This window comes from Micrasema longulum, unplaced genomic scaffold (genome assembly GCF_059751315.1).
Source record: "Micrasema longulum isolate JH-2025_06_02 unplaced genomic scaffold, ASM5975131v1 h1tg000894l, whole genome shotgun sequence".
In the NCBI taxonomy this organism is placed as follows: Eukaryota; Metazoa; Arthropoda; class Insecta; order Trichoptera; family Brachycentridae; genus Micrasema; species Micrasema longulum.
Genome location: NW_028278085.1, coordinates 7,561 through 26,295, shown reverse-complemented (window position 1 = coordinate 26,295; position 18,735 = coordinate 7,561). Strand labels below are relative to the sequence as shown.

At 33.9% G+C, this 18,735-nt stretch overlaps 1 protein-coding gene across 1 annotated transcript; it reads right to left on the bottom strand.

Annotated features, from left to right (window-relative positions):
* Window positions 1-1,552: 1,552 nt before the first annotated feature.
* On the bottom strand, window positions 1,553-17,944 carry Pus10 (Pseudouridine synthase 10). Its single transcript, XM_088231586.1, has 9 exons — window positions 17,665-17,944; window positions 15,089-15,270; window positions 14,494-14,603; window positions 14,217-14,356; window positions 10,741-10,970; window positions 8,111-8,224; window positions 4,854-5,069; window positions 2,879-3,195; window positions 1,553-1,767 (listed from the first exon to the last, which is right to left on the bottom strand). The coding sequence occupies exons 1-9, from the start codon at window positions 17,779-17,781 to the stop codon at window positions 1,577-1,579; spliced, it is 1,617 nt and encodes a 538-aa protein (XP_088087712.1). The 5' UTR covers window positions 17,782-17,944; the 3' UTR covers window positions 1,553-1,576.
* Window positions 17,945-18,735: the final 791 nt, after the last annotated feature.

Here is an 18,735-nt window from a genome sequence, read left to right as displayed (position 1 = left end):
GTCTCCTTTGCTGCTAGCAAGAAGCACGGCATCATCCGCATATAGAAAATAGTTAACAGTTATACCACTCATTTTTGCTCCCATTCTTAAATCTTTCAGTTCTTTCATACAGTTATCGATGTATATGTTGAACAACCATGGTGATATTACACGTCCCTGTTTGACTCCTTAAAGAATGTTAAACCATGATGTGAATGACCCATTTACCCTCACACATTTTGAAAGTGCTATTTTCTTAATTTTTGTATATGCTAGTTACAGTATTATTTGGCCTTACCTATAATAGCCTTGACTGGAAAAACAGGGATGAAAGTAGGTCAAATGCTGTCAAAATGCAATCTCTGTGTAGTAAATCTATTTACGTGCACAAATGCCAAGATCCGTGCAGTATGTAATGCTGAGACAAGCATTATCGACAGAATTGAGAAAGGGGTGCTGTGTTGGTTTGGACATGTAGAGTGAATGGACAGCGAAAGAACGGCCAAAAGGATCTACGATGCGAATGTTGATGGATGCAGAAAACGAGGAAGACCGAGAAAGAACGAACATCGAATGTTAAGGATCTGGGCGTTAGATTTGTGAGCACTCTGACATGTCATGAACACATAGAGACAATCAGTGGTAATGCATTGAAGATGTTAGGATTTGTTCTGCATACTGCCAGGGGTTTCGAAAATACCCGCGTACTGAGAACTCTTTACAACTCCTCGGTGCGAAGTAGACTCGAGAGTGGCTCGATGATTTGGGGGGAACTGAGGTACTCTCTTATGATAGAGAAAATCCAAAAGAAGTTTCTGAGATATCTCTACATGAGAGAGTGCGGGTATTATCCTCGGCTCTACCTGACCGAGTTTCTCCGGGGTATGCTCGGCTACAACAGTTTAGAGACTAGAAGGAATGTGTATTTGACTACACATTGTTATCGATTGTTGCGCGGTATGATCGATAATTCTGATATTATGATGAGCATTGGTTTGTATGTTCCTGATAATTGATAATTACCTAAGACAGCGTCAGCATAGATTGTTTCATATTCCGATATTCAGGACTAACCTGCCAATGGTTATGCCTGTTGGAAGGGCTACCGCTATGCTGAACAACATCGCTCTGGATATTGATCTGTTCCATGTATCCGAAGGGGTTTTCCGGAGCAGGATTCTCCTACTACTTTGACACGAGTCTCTTTCCTGTATTTTTTTTTCTTTTTTATTATTATACATACGTATTGAATATATGTTTGTAATGAATATGTTATATTTAAAATAAATTAATTGAATTGAAAAGACATGGCACGATCGAGTCCATCAAATTCTTGAAGATGGACATGTCAAGAGTAGGAATGATCGGCGTGCATTCATGAGAAGATGTATGAGTGTAGAGGAAGCGAGGTCTGTATGTAAAGACAGGGTGATGTGGCATTCTGTCCTCTCTGCCTATCCCTACGGAAAAATGGTTTGTTGTTTGTTTGTAATACGGGCCCAGGAGTTAAGTTTTCAGAGGAAACCACAGGTTTTGTATTCCTAATGCGCATTTCCTCAAATGACAAACATTGTTCTGAGAAAAGTATTTATTCAAGTCACGTCATGTATTCGATTTTCTTAGGCCAGTCTAAATTTACTGACTGAACATCGAGAGCCAGTATGTCCACTTTAAATCCCAGAATGTTGGTCAAACTCGGCGTGGTTCTGCCGAAATCGCCGTGGACAAATTCTTTAATGTAAGTTCCCGCTTCGGTTGTCAACTCCACAGTAAAAAGGTTTGGCTTATCTGAAAAAATCAAATAATGGAATTATATAATTGGAAAAGATATAAAACAACTAAAAAAAAAACTGTATTAAAATTGTAAGGTCTGGTTTCCCTGACCTTACAATTTTGTCTTTACTAATGGAATGAATCTTTCGTCTTTGATGAAGATGGAATGGAATGGAAGATTTCAGTGGAGGGAAACACTACTCCTGTTTTATGGCACAACGATGCATCTCAAAAAAGGTCGAACTGAGATAATCGCTTTTAAAATGTTTTATGGCAATTAAATCAGAACTTTTCCATAGTTACACCAAGTGGCCAATTGGCTAGGAAGCTTTATAAAAAATAATCATAATTACCATAAGACAGATCTCAGAGAGTAGAATATTTTGAGTCGTATTACGGCAAAACGATGCAACTATAGATGCATCGTTTTGCCATCAGACGGGAGTCTAATGCGTATTACTAATTTTGGTAGGTGAAATAGTTCAGTCAGCCACTATTTTACTTCACAATATTCAACAGATAGAGGAGCTGAGAAATGCGGATGCTTAAACATAAGCAGAATGCCAAATGTAACAGTGTGTAAAGGGGCCACTAAAACCAGCCTATTATCCCTACACATTACGAAAACTAAATATGCTGTATTATATAAAAATAAATAAATGCTGCCTACCTCAAAACAGGTATTTACCACACCTAGTGAGGAGAGACATTATCTAACATGTTTGCTTATAATTTAATTTAAATTTAATGTTACATAATTGTACTTGTATCTAATTTTAATTAATTGTACCCTTTTTCACTGTTTTGCCAACATAACATATTGTATTATTTACTATAATAAACGCTGATTTTCGGCACTGAACTGAACTGTAAGACAGGTCATAAGCCCTGTAAATGTTTAGTTTTAATTTATTTTTACGCCTTGAGAAAGGGGCAGTGTTCTGAAACTGGTCGGTATATAAAATTTATTTGAGTGATTTTACAGACTAAATACGTATTTCAATTATTTAAAATGGAAAATCGCAAAGTGAGTGCTTCAAATATTAATTTTATTATTTATTTGTTACTTCAATCCTATTTTGGTACCAATATCACAGTAATTCCTTTGTAAAAAACATGTTTTTACCTTTAACAAAGTTTGCTTCAACCTTCAATATCTTCCTTTCTCTAAGCAGCAAGGGTCTTCGGTGTAAAACCCTGAGTGGGGTCTTTTGTTTGATTTTAATGCCTCCGGTCTCATCATTAGTAAAGGTGTCCATTTTGTCCAGGTCCTCTTGCGTGATTCGGCTGACGTATGATTGGACATCGCCGCCATTTGCACTGGCGCCATTTTGGGACTTTGAATCGACGTTTTCGGTTATTTCCGGTTCTAGTTTGACGCAGAGGGCGAGGTATGTCTTGGTTTTGGTTTCTTCTCCCTTTTTCAGGACGGACAGTTCTTCCCTGCAACAATTTTTGTTAGAATAATGACAGCGGGTATATATTTGTTTTTTCAGAAAGTTTTTTAGTTCAGTGCCAAGCATGATCTGTCGAACTTAGGGTCAGTTAGTTGCATAAAACATGAAAAAAAATTGCATTCAAAACACATTCTCAATATGTAACAAAAAAAATAAATTATGGGAAGATTGCGAAATGTAATATGTAGATGTAAAGAGTAGTGTTCTTATATATAAAATAATAATATGTCCACACATAAATTACTGTTCTTCATTCTTTTTTTATGTAATGAAGGAGAAATTCAAAATATACAAATTCTTCAAAATAAGGCAATGAGGATTATACTAAACAAAATTATATATTCTAATGTAGAAAGAATGCACAAAGAAATTGGCTCGCTCACAGTAAAGCAACAAATTAAATATAATGTGGCAATTTTTATACATAAAATAATTAAGGCGATGAATAAAATAAAAACAATAATAAAATTTAACCAACTATGTCATACATATGAAACAAGGGGTAAAAAAAAGATAAGATTACCAATGAGGAAAAAAACAGAATCTCAAAACTCATTGGATTGATCACAGGGATTGAAGCTGTACAATGAGTTACCTGAAGAAATAAAGGAAATAGAAAAAATTGAAATATTTAAAATTTATTTGAAAAAATATGTAATTGAGAAATTTTGATTAAAAAAAATGTATTGTTATTAAAAGTTTATATTAGTTCTTAAGATTTAATAAAGCATAAATAAATAAATAAAGTTTGAATTTGAATAACTGTTGGATTTTTGTCAAAATGGACAAAAGAGTTTGCATGAAAAAGTCAAATAAAACCATTCCATTATGTGTGGATCACATAAAGCACATTGAATCAGTCCAAGATCGCTCGCTTCGAAAAGTAGCGTGGATTCTTGGACTAGAGAGAGGTAATTATTCTTATGCTGAGAGTTTGAGCATGAGTTATAGTCCTTAAAATATAGCTTTATTAGAATGACAGTCACTTTTGCCGACATAACTTTGTAGTAACATATGAGGAGTGATTTATATTGACACACAAAAAATCATTTGTATCTGGCAAGTCAATACATTTTTTTTATACAATGCTTGGCATATAAATCAACATAAATATATGAAATCAGACATCCACATTTCCTCATTTCACAAAAGTCAACAGATGGAAGAGTTGAGGAAATGTGGATGGTCAAACATAGGCAGAATGGTGAATGTTACACAGTGTTTAAAGTGGCCACTTAAACCAGCCAATGACAGGTCATATTCCCTTCTCAAAAATGTTTTCCCTCTCGGTTGTTTGAACATCCATATTTCTTCAATTATTCCATTTGTTGGTTTTAGTGAAGTTAAAGAGTTGAAACCTTTATTGTTGTGAAGAGATTCATCTGAATGAATTATTTCACATACTAGGCAACGCCTGAGAACAATTTTCCAATTTTTAAACTTCTTCTTGGACCCTGTTGTAATTTGTTAATCTGAATGACTCCTGAGGGGGTGAAATCCAGTATTTTGTCTACAAACATTTGGACAAACTCAAATATTGTAAAAGGTACGTTGTTTAAATTATCTCCTAAAATTTTTACTCAATATATTATATTGCTGGCGCAACGACAATATTATATCCTTGACTAGTAAAAAAATATTTACTTGGAGACTATTTGAAGGTCTCTGACTTGTATGGTAGATTTGTCACTGTTCATGACTCTAGTCAGGGCCCTCAGGCAGCCCGAGTCCAGCCTGGCCCCTTTAGGGTCCGCTATCTCCACGGCGAATGGTCGTCCCAGTCCGAGACAGCGAACATCGACGTCTTCGCGACCCGATGAAAGGAACTTGAGCCTGGTCGTCGCCTCCTCTATAGGTATTCTGAAATATTGTGCATTATGACAACAATAAGAGGCTTTTAACATTATTTAAAAAAATAAAAAATAAGTGAAAAATAACAAAAGTATTATTCTTGTAGATGGAGTCGAAGCTATATGACATGAATAGATCTATTGTGATGGGTCCCTGTAAGTTAGTTTTCTCACTCCAAACCCAGGGCTGGTATTCCAAACGCTCTCGCAGCCGTAGAAAAACCATTTATCTCGCATTTATAAAGTATCTAAAATACAAAACCGGTATTTCTTATATATCAACTCTCACTGCCTCCACCTACCATGGAATCACTTCTCTACAATACCGCAGAGTCTGTGCACTTTGACAGGAATAGTTGACTGTACAGAACTACTTAGTTTAATAACAATACATGTGCCAGCCAGGATTTGTAGACGGTACCACCTGTTTCATGTACCAATAAGTAAAACATCGTATGTTAAAAATGCTTTTTTTCGTAGGACTTTTTCAGTGTACAATACAAAATTTAAAGATATAGATTACACAAACATCACTCTGTCAGATTTAAAATTTACACTTAAAATGCATTATGTAACTTGGTAGACATTATAATAATAAATATGTACATCTCCCTTCCCCTCCTTATCCTCTCTTCAAGCATCCTTGTCCTAATCCCATCCAATTTACAATAACTTACTGTTTTTAAAAAATAAAAAATGAATCTTTGATTATTGAAAAATATTGACGAGTACATGAAAATAACATTTTTATATGTATAAACTTATATGTATTTATTTAATATGTAATATATTTTCTTTACTAACTTTGTATACTTTGTGGAAATCTGTTATTAGTTCTGAGTTTGTACACTATATCTGTTTGTTTGTTTATTATAAATATGTATGTGGAACTGATGGTTTCCCAAATAAAATAAAATAAAATATTTACATACAAAATACACGAGATAAAGTATTTTCTATGGCTGCGAGAGCGTTACAGAATAGCACCCCAGGTCTTTAAAGTAATGGGCTATTAGGTAGGGGGCGATCTCTCTAACATCAACATAACAAGGCAATATCTTCCTACCTACCCAAACCATTCAATTTGAGAAAATTACAAGTACATGGACATATTGAATCTTACAATTTTATACAAAATTAAAAACAAAGATTAACAAAATAAAAAAATTAACACTACTCTATGAAGAGAGAAGAGGGGATTGGAAAGAAATAAGAGAGATAAAGGAACAACTTAATTATTTAGATAGTGACATTTCAATCTTGACTTAAATGTAAATAAAGAAGGGGCATTTCTAACATTAGTGGGTAGATTATTTTCCACAGTCGAGCAGCTATTACTGTGAAAGAGGAGGCAAGAAAATTAGAGCGATGAAAGGGTATTAAAAGGGTTCTCTCGTTACTAGAACGAAGAGATAGCCCGTGTTGTGATAGAGGTACGGGATGTTTAACTCATTAAGTAATGCAGACAGTAAATATAAGTTAGAAATTAATGAATAGAAAGCAGATAGCTGCTAAACTGCCGATATGTACAGAAAAATAGATTAATATTATCCCCAGAATCGCCCTATTAATGAGTGAATTCTGACTTGCATTAGTGTGCGTGCTTCTGGGTGTGTAAAGCAGTGTGTGAGATCTCGCTCTAGTATAATTATTGGGAACATACAAACTGATCTCTTTCAGTATATTTGGCTTATATATACTTCCAGAAATCAGCTTATAGAAATGTTTCTCAAGGAAAATTTTATGGTGAGATTTGAGGGTGTTGTAATCCAGCATCCGTGCTAGAAGTAATGATGGATAATTATTATTTTCTTTAAGATATAAGTATTGTAAAAATTACTTTTGAACCTCCTCTATTTCAAGGACGTGGTTTTATTCAAAGGGGTCACAAAGGATGGAACAGTATTCTACCCAGTGGCGTGCGTTCCATAAAGGCATATAAGCAGTGCCTACCCTACTAGAATTTCATTAAAATAACAGCAAAAAATAATGTAAAAAATATTAGCAACTATGTTTAAAATTTGAAAAACGCGCCAGAGATAATTCGGTTAAGTAATATATTGTATCGATCAGCGCGCCGCTATCGGCCTGGGTCGGGAGAAGCATGAACTACAAATGCCTTTTTTTCCATATGAGCATAACGCGATGCGGAAACGATATGTGTATGTGTGGGTTTTATTTTAGTTGTAATTACGCGTGTATGTGTAAGCTAGTAGGCAGTGCTTTTTGAAAGTTGGTAGGTACATTGTTTTAGAAAGAACAAACGAATACGTTACTGACATCTAGCGTTTTTTTCGATTATTATTTAATAAAAAACAGTCATGTCGAATAAATAACCTCAAATTGGTTTCTGTTATAAAATTATACAATCGAGAGTATTTTTGTTTCGCGTTCATTTAAAAAAAATAAATGAAAAAGGTAATTTTTTGGAACTTATTGATTTGCTAGCTAAATATGTCGGTATCTTGGAAAATCACTTGCAATTATCTAGTAGTGCATTTACGAGAATATCAAACAGAGCCCAAAATGATTTAATTTCGAGTGTAGCAACCGTGATAAATGAAGATATAAAAATATTCGAAAGAAGGATTTTGTAGCAATATATTATATAAATTATATTAAAAATAAGAAATATATCATATAAATTTAGCATTTATTTGGATATTTGATGTAGCTTAGGTAATTTCAATATTAACTACCTACAGCATAGTGATTCAAACTAATGTGACTAGTGAAGGAAACTGCTTGGTAAGATTGATTAGGTACTTATACTAAATAAAACATACTTTTTTTCTACTGCCTACCCGAGTTGAAAACTCTGTGCACGCGACTGATTCTACCTATAGTATGCTGCGGACTAGTGTATCGTACAATGTGCGAATTGCAGTAGTAGTATTGATATATCCAGAGTTTCAAAGTATAAATCCAAGCATCTTACTAGATTTATCTACAACACTAGTAATATGGGACTTAAATGTAAAATTCGCATAAAAAATAATACCAATATCTTAAATTTGGTAATTGCGTGGTAAAAGTACATTATGCACTAACTTGTAGAGTTCTGCTACCGGCTTGAATATAATATCCTGCACGGATGATTCCATCATTCTCTTTCCATCCAGGATCCACGGGGTCTGACACAACTCTCGGGAGAACTTGCAATATCTGGAAATAATAATTACATCATACCGTCTGCTTAGAGGTACTACTATTACTACTACTACCATCACGCCATTTCTGCCAGGACTGCCACACACGTCTATCCTGGCATACATTCCCAGCTTCTTCCACATTCATACATCTTGTCATACATGCCCTTCGGTTCTGTCTGCTTCTGACACAACCAGACTTAAGATTTTGGTTTATCTGATCATGCCACGTCTTCCTCGGTCGTCCTCCTCTCACGTTATTGTTCATTTTCGCCATATATACTTGTTTTACCATTCTTTCGTCGTCCATTCGTTCTATGTGACCAAACCATCTCAGGGACCCTTTCTTAATCTTATCAATTATACTTGACTCAGATTTACACTCTCGCCTGATTTCATCATTCGTAACCCTGTCATACATTGATTTCCCACACATTCGTCGAAGAGATCGCATTTCAACCGCATTCACTCGGCTTTCATCCTTCCTCTGCCAGTTCCATGTTTCACTTCCATACATAAGTGTTGGGACTAAAACTCTTAGAGGTAAAACTCATTATTTGCAATATTGAGCAAATATAAGTTGAGCGTACAAAATTAATTATCTACATTCAATCTATGATATGTAAAAGTCATTATCTGCCTAAAGCGGCCATACAATAAAATAAAATCACACAAAAATCATTAATTACATTATTTCCAATTTTTGTGCAAAGTAAAATTAATTATGATTTTTACTTGTTGAAATTAATTATGATTTTTACTTGTTGAAATCAATATAAATTTTGCAGGTAAAAGTCACTAAATGACTTAATGAATTTTACTTGTCAATGGTTTAAGATGTATCTATTGCTTCCTCCCGACAATGGCCCACTAAACGTCATCTTTCAGGTGGGGGGTAAGTGGGGATGAGCGGGGGTATATCGCTTTCTCTCAAATATCAGCGCGATAGAAAGAAAAAGCTACAGGGATAAGTTATCTAGTGGGCCATTGACCATTCAATAATCAATATCATTAATTGACAAAGGTCACTTTTTTTCCTGACAGGTAAAATTCATTAATTATAATTTTAAATTTTAAAGCAAAAACAAAACTAAAATAAGGTTAACATTAACAAAGATCTAAAGACAAATATTTCCCACATCTGCCAAAAATTTTTTTTTTATTCATAAATAAAACAATTAAAATATTTAAGAAAATGTACAAAAATATTTTGAGCCTCATTATCTCAGAAACATGATTTATGCAAATAATGAGTTTTACCTCTAAGCAGACAATATGACCAAAACATCTTATCAAACAATTTCGGCCACGTACAATTTTTAATGTGTTTCAATAGCTCATCATCGCCATTCCCTTTCCGCACCTAATGGTGCATAAGACACTGCATTGGTACACCAATCGCAGCGTATCTTGATCATATTTGTTACATGAAGGTAAGATGATCAGTCTTATGTTTCACATCTGTTTTACTATTTTCCTGAGTGCACGTGTAGAGGCATTAAACCGTTAAAGAAACTGGCTTTGTAATCGCTCGATAGATAAATGCAGACGATCGTTAAGCATACCGTCTTGGTAATTGTCAAAAGTCATATAAAAATCATGTTCAAGCGAGCATTTTTTGCTTGAATTGGGATTTGTTGGAGTTAATAATCGCTTTGAAGTGTTCATTTTTTATTACAGAAGCCTATTTAAAATATAAATGAGAACTATTTAAAATTTCAATTAAGTAAAGAAAGCGAACTAAATTTTCGGGATCATTCATTGGTTGGATTTGATCAAATGATACAGAAGTAAGTATACGGTCTCAGTATGTACCGATGAAGATAGCCTTTATAATCGCGGCCCAGGGGACAATGAAATATTTTAGTATAAATACACTTTTTTTAAATAAATACATCATGTCAACCATGTCGGGAATTAAACCCAAGACCTCTTGCGTGGTAGGCAAACACGCTGACCACTACACCACGAGGCCAACATACTGATTTAGAAAAAGGGAATAATGTCATAAAACTTACAGTTTCATAACCTTGTGATTAATAAAAAAATATATGCTCAATCATCAAGCTCTCAACTGAGGAATTTTGTTTAAAGAGTGAGTATGTACAGTGAGTAATTATTTCTTTAGGGCTTATTGCTAAAAGCATGAAAAAACCATAAGTTCATGCTCGCAGCGCGGGCGAAGGAACCGCCCCTGACGAAAGTCAGATAGCTACTAACTGGCATTTGGGAGTAGTACTAGAAACTGTGCTCTTTGCGGGTGTGATACGTGAAATTGTCTCTCTCGCTGCCAGATATACCTGTATTATCGAGAGTGAGACGTAAAGAGTGTGAGATAAAAATACATATTAGGATTACTCTTTAACCGCATACTCCGCAAAATGCGACACTGCTAAACTTTCTATTGTATTGGTGATTTATCTCTGATTTTTGATAAAATGCTTTTTCTCTTCCCAATAAGCATTAATTATTTAATAACAAAATATTTCAACCGATTCATAAAATCTTGTTACTATTTTAAAGATTAATCACCTTCCGGCTAAGTATATCGGCTGGTGTAAGCATTCAACTCCGATACATTGCGCAGTGGATATTGGTATCGCCGGGGGACAGGAGAAGTGCTGGCGGAACACCTCCGAGGAGACAGACCCTATCATGCCCTCCACGCCCTTGCGGGTGAATGCCTCTCCGCGGAACTTTCTGTGCGCGCGCTCTCGCTGCTCGAATATCTTGGGACACATGAGACGGAGAGACTCCAGTTCCTGGAAAGAAAATTAAAATACTACTTAAAATATTCACTATGAACAATAACCGCCATTTCAGAGGTTATTAATCGAAGTTAAACGCTACCTCCTTTAAATTTAACCCCGGGAAGATCACTGCACTTTCAGAAATAAGTTTAGACTAGACAAACACAACTATGTGTGTGTCAAATTTTATTAAGTCAGCGTCAAAATTATATTCATATTGGTAATTCAACGGTGTAATTTTTTTACTAAAACCATATAAATGAAATGAAAAATTGATAACCTAAACATTACTTTTTAAAAAAGAAAAAAAATAAGGGAAGTGATTTTGCTGACGAATTTCAATAAATCGAATGTGATGGTTTTTGAAAGAAATGAAAGTATGACTAAATGTGAAATCACTGTGAATGGGGTTATACTAAAACAGTCAGAGGAATTTGTGTATCTGGGAAGTATGTTAGCGAGGGATGGAATGACTGAGAAAGATTGAAAGGAGGGTAGAGTGAACGGTGCACTTAAATCAACATTGGCAAATAAATCGTGGATATACTGACAAAAAGCTTTAACTCTCAAATCCCTGTTTTGAGAAATCAAGCATCTAAGTTTTGACGATGTTTGAGTATGTCCAAATGCTTGCAGACTGGCTGGATTTCCTCCCTAGGAAGTTATTCATATTGGTTTCAGCTCTGTTACTAAACAAAAGTCAACAGATGGAAGAGTTGAGGAAATGTGGATGTTCAAACATGGGCAGAATGGTGAATGTTACACCGTGTGTAAAGTGGCCACTTAAACCAGCCAATGACAGGTCATAAGCCCTGTAAATGCCTAGACTTCCATATTCTCTTCTTAAAAATGTTTTCCCTCTCTGTTGAAATAAATTTAAATTTATGTTTTGTTCCAATTTTACTCTTTTATTTCTTATTTAAATATAGTACGATGTTAAGTTCTCACTTAAGAACATGTTTTTAATTTTTCAGTTTCTTAATTTTGAATTAAGTAAATATTAAGTTATTTAAAGCTTTTAGCCTGAATAAAATACCCAGTATGCGACTTAACCTTAAATTTATTTTGAAAACTACAGATATATAAAATTTAATATGGCTTAGTGTATTTTGCCAGTTTGTAAAGCTTTAAAATTGTCTGATTGCCAAGTTCGACTTTTTGCAGATGATACCTTAATTTATGTAGCTGATAACGAATATGATTCAGCAATAAGGAAAATAAATGCAGAATTAAAAACAGTCTCCAAATGGCTTAAAGCAAATAAGCTAAAACTAAATGTAGGAAAAACAAAATGTATGATAATGGGTAAGAAACGCTGTTTTAACAGTGATCACAGTGTTGAATTAGATGGAGAAGTTCTTGAGAATGTTGAAAGCATAAAATATCTAGGAGTTTGGATTGACTCTAAATTATCTTTTTCAAAAAATGCAGACTATACGAGTAAGAAAATCGCAAAGAAGGTATCCCTGTTAGGAAGGATAAGGAATAAATTAGACATTAAAACCTCTCTGCTGATATTTAAAAGTATTATCGTTCCCCACATTGATTATTGCTCCAGTATTTTATATTTAAGTAATGAAGGAGATCTAAAAAGACTCCAAATAATACAAAACAAAGCGATGAGGATAATATTAAGATGTGGAAGACGAACAAATGTTAAGAAAATGATTCAACTTCTAGATATCATGACAATTGATCAAAGAATCAAATTCAATGTTGCCAATGAAATAAACAAAATTATTAAAGGAATAGTTCCGAGATATTTTCGAGATAAACTAAAAAATAATGAGTTCTTTCATAACTATGCAACAAGAGGATCTAAAAATATAAGACTGGAAAAAAAATCAAAAGCAATGTCCCAGAACTGCCTTATGTACAAGGGAATAAAACTGTTTGAAGAAATGCCAGAAAGCATAAAAAATGAAATTAATGTAAATATATTTAAAATTAAATGTAAAAAGTATATATGTGAAAAATATTAGGTAGTAAATAGTGTAAATAGTGAATATAATTAATGAAAATGTACATATGAAACAGTGAATATTATAAATTAGGATTTTAAGTGTATAATAGTGATAAATAATGTTAGAATAAGTATAGATGTAAATATTGTGTTGTAAATATATATTAGACTATGTAAATACATAGAACTAAATAAATAAATAAATAAAAAAAAAAAAAAAAAACTTTACAAAACTGCATCATTAAGTCAAATTCGCATATTTTCGAGTTAATGTTTTTTGCCAGTATACCCACGAAATGTTTTTTGCAAGAGGTAAAATTAGCAGTTCACAATAGAGTCCTGGTCCCGACCCTGATGTATGAGTGCAAAGTATGGATTTGGTAAAACAGGGATGAAAGTAGGCTGAATGCTGTCGAAATGCGATCTCTCAGGCGAATGTGTGGTAAAACTATGTACGATAGCTGTACATTATGTAAGGCTGAGATAAGAATTATCAACAAAATAAAGACAGGAGTTCTGCATTGGTTTGGACATGTACCGCAAATGGACAACAAAAGAACGGCTAAAAATATTTACAATGCGAATGTTGATGGATGCAGAAAACGAGGAAGACCGAGAAAGACATGGCACGATCGAGTCCATCAAATACTTGAAGATGGCTTTTTAAAAAAAAAAAAGAAATATTAGCGTTCTTAAAATTTACACAAATATTTCGATTTTGGTGGCCATTTTCAACGAGTAAATAACTCATTATTAGAAAATGGAAATCAAGTTGGGGTAGAGTGGGCTTTGAACCTCGGGCCTCTGGTCCGTGAGTCCGCAACACTAGCCACGGGACCACAACCCGATTCGATTCTATCCTCTCTGCCTACCCCTACGGAGAAAGGGCGTGATGGTTTGTTGTTGTTGTTGAATGTTAGTGTGTAAAGTGGCCACTTAAACCAGCCAATGACAGGACATAGGCCCTGTAAATGCCTAGACTTCCATATTCAACTGTGCAACTGTGTGACCAATATTCATTTACATTTCTAGTAATATTATAAGTTTTGTATGATTAGTTATTTTATGTTATGTATAATTTTGATGTGACAACATTTACAATAACAATATTATGTGGAAGCCTCTAATTGGACTTTATGATATGTATTTATGGTATAATTGATTCTTATAAATGTATAAATGTCTGTTGGCTTTCCAATGAAATAAAATAAAATAAAATAAAATATTCCCTTCTCAAAAATGTTTTCCTTCTCTGTTGAAATAAATTTAAATGGTAATTAAATGAATGAAATTACTTCATTATCTTGATCATAAGTCATGTTAGCTTTGATCATGTACTGGCAGACGGCTCCAGAGTCCATTGTCTTGTTTATAGCTTCTGCCATCTTCACACCGAAGGACCATTTCCAAGCCTCCTTGAGTGAAGTTATGTTATCTAGAATTTCAGTTCAAAATAAGATTAAACCATACATGACTGTGTATCATTTCACAAATCCAAGATCACCAGATTACAGGTTAAGACATGATGAGAAAATAAATATTTAATGAAAAGGTGAGTTCAAAAATATATACCTGGTTTCCATTTTGGTAATCTTTCTTCCAAAAACAAATTGATGGAGTGTTCCCTTAGGAATATACAAGTTGGGGACGTCAGAGCGCAAGCAAACTTGTCACTGTCGTAACTGCAAATTATGTATAAATCAAGGATATTAAACTCCAAGGTATAAATGATGTTAACCTAAAAAATGATAACTTTTTGCAGATTACCAAAAAAAAATCACTGCTCGCCACTACTATACACATTCTATGTGAATGTGATGGTTTATGTTGCAAAAGAAGCCGCTTCCTTAGTGGAGCATTGGTTGAACCCGAGCATGTGAGAGCACTTGCCCCCTACTGAATATTCCACCATTTTAAGGACTTGGTATTAGAGAAGGAAATTAAGCAATATGAGAACACTCGCCCTCCGCACAGCAGCCAGGCTCTTTAGAGACCTGGGCAAGAACTAGCACTGACCCCTTTCTGCAAGAATAAGGTCAGATAGATATCTTAAAGCAATTTAATGAACGGATTTGAATACTGTCCATCAAAGTGTATTTTAAGTTCTCTCTGGGTTTTTTTGCCAAAGCAAATCTGACACTTGCGTAGATAAAATTTAATTTCATACTTTTTTTCTTCGACAATCTGTTTGATGACTTGCAACATATCCGGCCAGGTGTTCTTCTGAAGCAGTCCGAGGCAGCAAACACAAGGGTTGGCCTTCCGGCGCTTTGGTTCGGGACCTGTTTCCTCATCATCACAACCTTGACTACTCTCGGCTTCGACGTCATCGTCGCCGCTTGCGTCGAACTAAAATAAAAATTACTAATTTGAAATAACCAGGAATCATCATCATCTGGTGTATCTTAACTTGTCAGCGTGTGTCACAGTCCGAGAATGAACACAAATTGGCACATGTCACTATATTTTACTGAGAGTGCGGGTGTGTGGCAGGGGCGAACCGTGTGTAGAAGCGATTATGCACAGCTTAGCATTATATTTGACTAACTATAATAATGTTTTATTGTAACTTTATTTACAGAAAAACAAACAAATAATTACCATTTATTTTAAATCATTTCCACCGTTTGTATTTTTATCCTAATATAAATATAAATTTTAATAAAGCGCGCCCAGCGCCTGCGTGAGCCAAGAAACTATCCGATTATTCCAGCTTATTTTTTCATACAAATAAGTATACTATATTTTGAATGTATTTACCCCAGTGCAGGTTTTTTCTCCTAGATTAAACTTGCAGATTACACAAATTATTTGAAGATTCTTGATTTGGAAAACAGTATTTCAAACATTGTTTCTTAAGGACTATTTTTCTTTGAGATGGTACTTTTTACATAGGACCATAATTACTTTCATGCGTCATATTGCAGGACATATAGCACTCCATGCGGCCGTTTTAAGCACTATTAATTACTAGAACAACGCGGCCAGTTGACATTTCAATTGAATACGTAATATCGACTGAATTCATAGTGGTATTTTTTATTTATTTTTAATGAATTATATATAACAGTAATGGATAATATATCTATATAATATAATATATCACGAAGTTACATTGTTTGAGTTGATTTCATGCATGAGAGTTGTTGTATCACACAGAACCACAGAAAAATATCAATTAATAGTATATATTACTTACATTATATTATGTACCTCCTATGTAGGTACAAATATATAATATTTTTTTATAGCTTACCTGTAAATAAAATCACCATTCGCCACTGGTGTGTAGTTATCTGCCCTGATGTAAAAATTAGTTTTTGCATTGTGACGCTATTATTCGCGGGGTGTGAATTTATTACTTAAAATATGTAAACACAAATATTTGATTAAAATTATTAATGTAGGTATCTGATATGAAAAAGAATCTGTTGATAAATAGTATGCTTGTAATTCAGCAGGACAATAATTTTACGATGCATCATCATCATATCATACCCCTGTCTGCACCCAACGATGCTGACATGTTACAAGAAGATAAGGTGATCAGCCTTACGCTTCAGGTGCTAGTTCTGGGTCAGCGCACTAAATTTAGTGAACGCACATTTGCGGTCACAGGCCCTATGGCATGGAATGCTCTCCCAGCAGAGGTACGAGGCTGTGAAAGTGAAGTGATGTTTCGGAAAAAACTTAAAACCCACTTGTTCTCTAAATCATTTGAATAAATCCGTAGCATGTGACAACAAAATAAATTGTTTTAATTAAATTACAAATTTAAAAGTTTCAATTAAATTAATTTAACAATAGAATCACTATGTAAAGCGCCCTTGAGGTATTTTATTATGAAAATGACGCTATATAAGTTATCCATAATAATGATAATAATCGACACAGTATAAAATAAAATCGATATTTATGTATGAAAATGTGTATATTTGTATGATAATTGAAAATAGCTATGCAGAAATCAGCCAGCCACAGAAAAGTAAAACTGAGATAATATCACCTTTATGAAAAGAGTGAATAATCAAATCTAAACAACAGTTGGAATAATTTTTACTTTGACAAATGATAAATAATGCATACATTAATTTTTACTGATACGAGAATGCGGTTTTTGTGATTGACACCATTTTCAGAAGGTGATTATTACAGTTTTTTTGTGTAAAAGCAGCCTGGCTGTTTTTAGCAGAACACAGAATTGACCAATAACACCAATATCTCATTGTTTCAAAATTGTGAACTGCTGTACTTACAGTCAAAACACTAGTCTAGGATTCAGGTTTTATTTTACAGACGTAACTGTATTTTCTTTATCCGCCTGGGCGCAACCAGGGTATGTATTCCGATGGGAAGTTAAAATTTATCTTTAATTTTATATACAAAGTAAAATTAAGTTTCCTGTGTAAAAAATAGAACATGTTTACAATTTTTTTTCTAAACATGTTCAATTACCGGTTACCGACGAAGATACTTTGAATTTTCATACAAATATACACACTTTCATACATAAATATCGATATTAGTTTATACCGTCCCAGTACATACCGATGAAGATAGCCGTTCATAATTGCGGCCCAGAAACATTATATATAATTTTATCGATGAAATATTGAGTAACAATATTTGAATACATATGCTATAAATAAATAGTATTATTTGAACTAATCTTCATACTTTCATTCGAATGCTTTCATGAAAGATTGATTATTGCACGCTTTATAAATACAAACATAACCTTACCTTTTTAAAGGCATTTTCGGAGTCGGCGTAAAATTCTGAATTCTTTGATCCCATATACCTCAGGACACAAGCGTGACAACAGCCAATACTTAAGAGTATTTTGTTTATTTCCATCATTTTGATTATAACATATATACAAAACTGTTACAATAAAATAATTGTATATTCATTTAAGGTAATTTTGATTTTTGACTTTGACGTCTTTTTGACGTTTACGTAGAAATCTGTTCATAAACATAATCAAGTCCGCGTCCGACATCCCACGATGAAGGGCGCGTTTAAAAAAGAATGAGATGATTAGGTAGGTACTCGATCGTATTTAAATAACAATATTATAAATGCAACGCGTATTTCAGCATCACTTTTACATATTTGACGAGTAATGGGCTTCATCGTAAAAATAAATGCGTTTTAAAATACAATTCAAAGTTTTAGTAAATTATATTTTAGGGGTACAATCTTACCCTTATGGGGCTAGTCTATTGACTATGATATCATGATGATGACTCAGCATTTGATTCAGGCAGAGGAAGATTGTTTAAATTCAGCGCTCCTCAAACACTAGATTCGGAAATTGTGCTTTTGCCGTTTCCGGCCTCTCTGCCTGGAACTAATTGCCTTCAAACTTACGAATCATCGACAGTCCCGTCCCAGTCAGTCCAGATCCAAACTAAAATTTCTCTTCTTTAGTTTATCATACCCTCAATTTTAAATCAATAAATACAATATGTCACATTAGCTTAGTTAGAATATAAATTTACGTATACAATTGTAAAGCGCCCCTGAGGTAATTTTTCACAAAAAAGACGCTGTACAAATCACCCAAATATTATTATGAAATATTGTGTTGAAAAACTACCCATTAAAATAACATCACGGATTCGCAAAAATATCTATTACCACGTAAAATTATCGGAAATCAGAATATCACGCCGTTTCCCCGTAAGGGTATGTACAGCAAAATAAGAACATTATTTTGCTGTTCATTCGTTCTACACGTCCAAAACAAAGTTCTCTTCTATAATTTTTTTGTAAAGCTTATAATATCTGTTTTGCACACTGCACGAATCT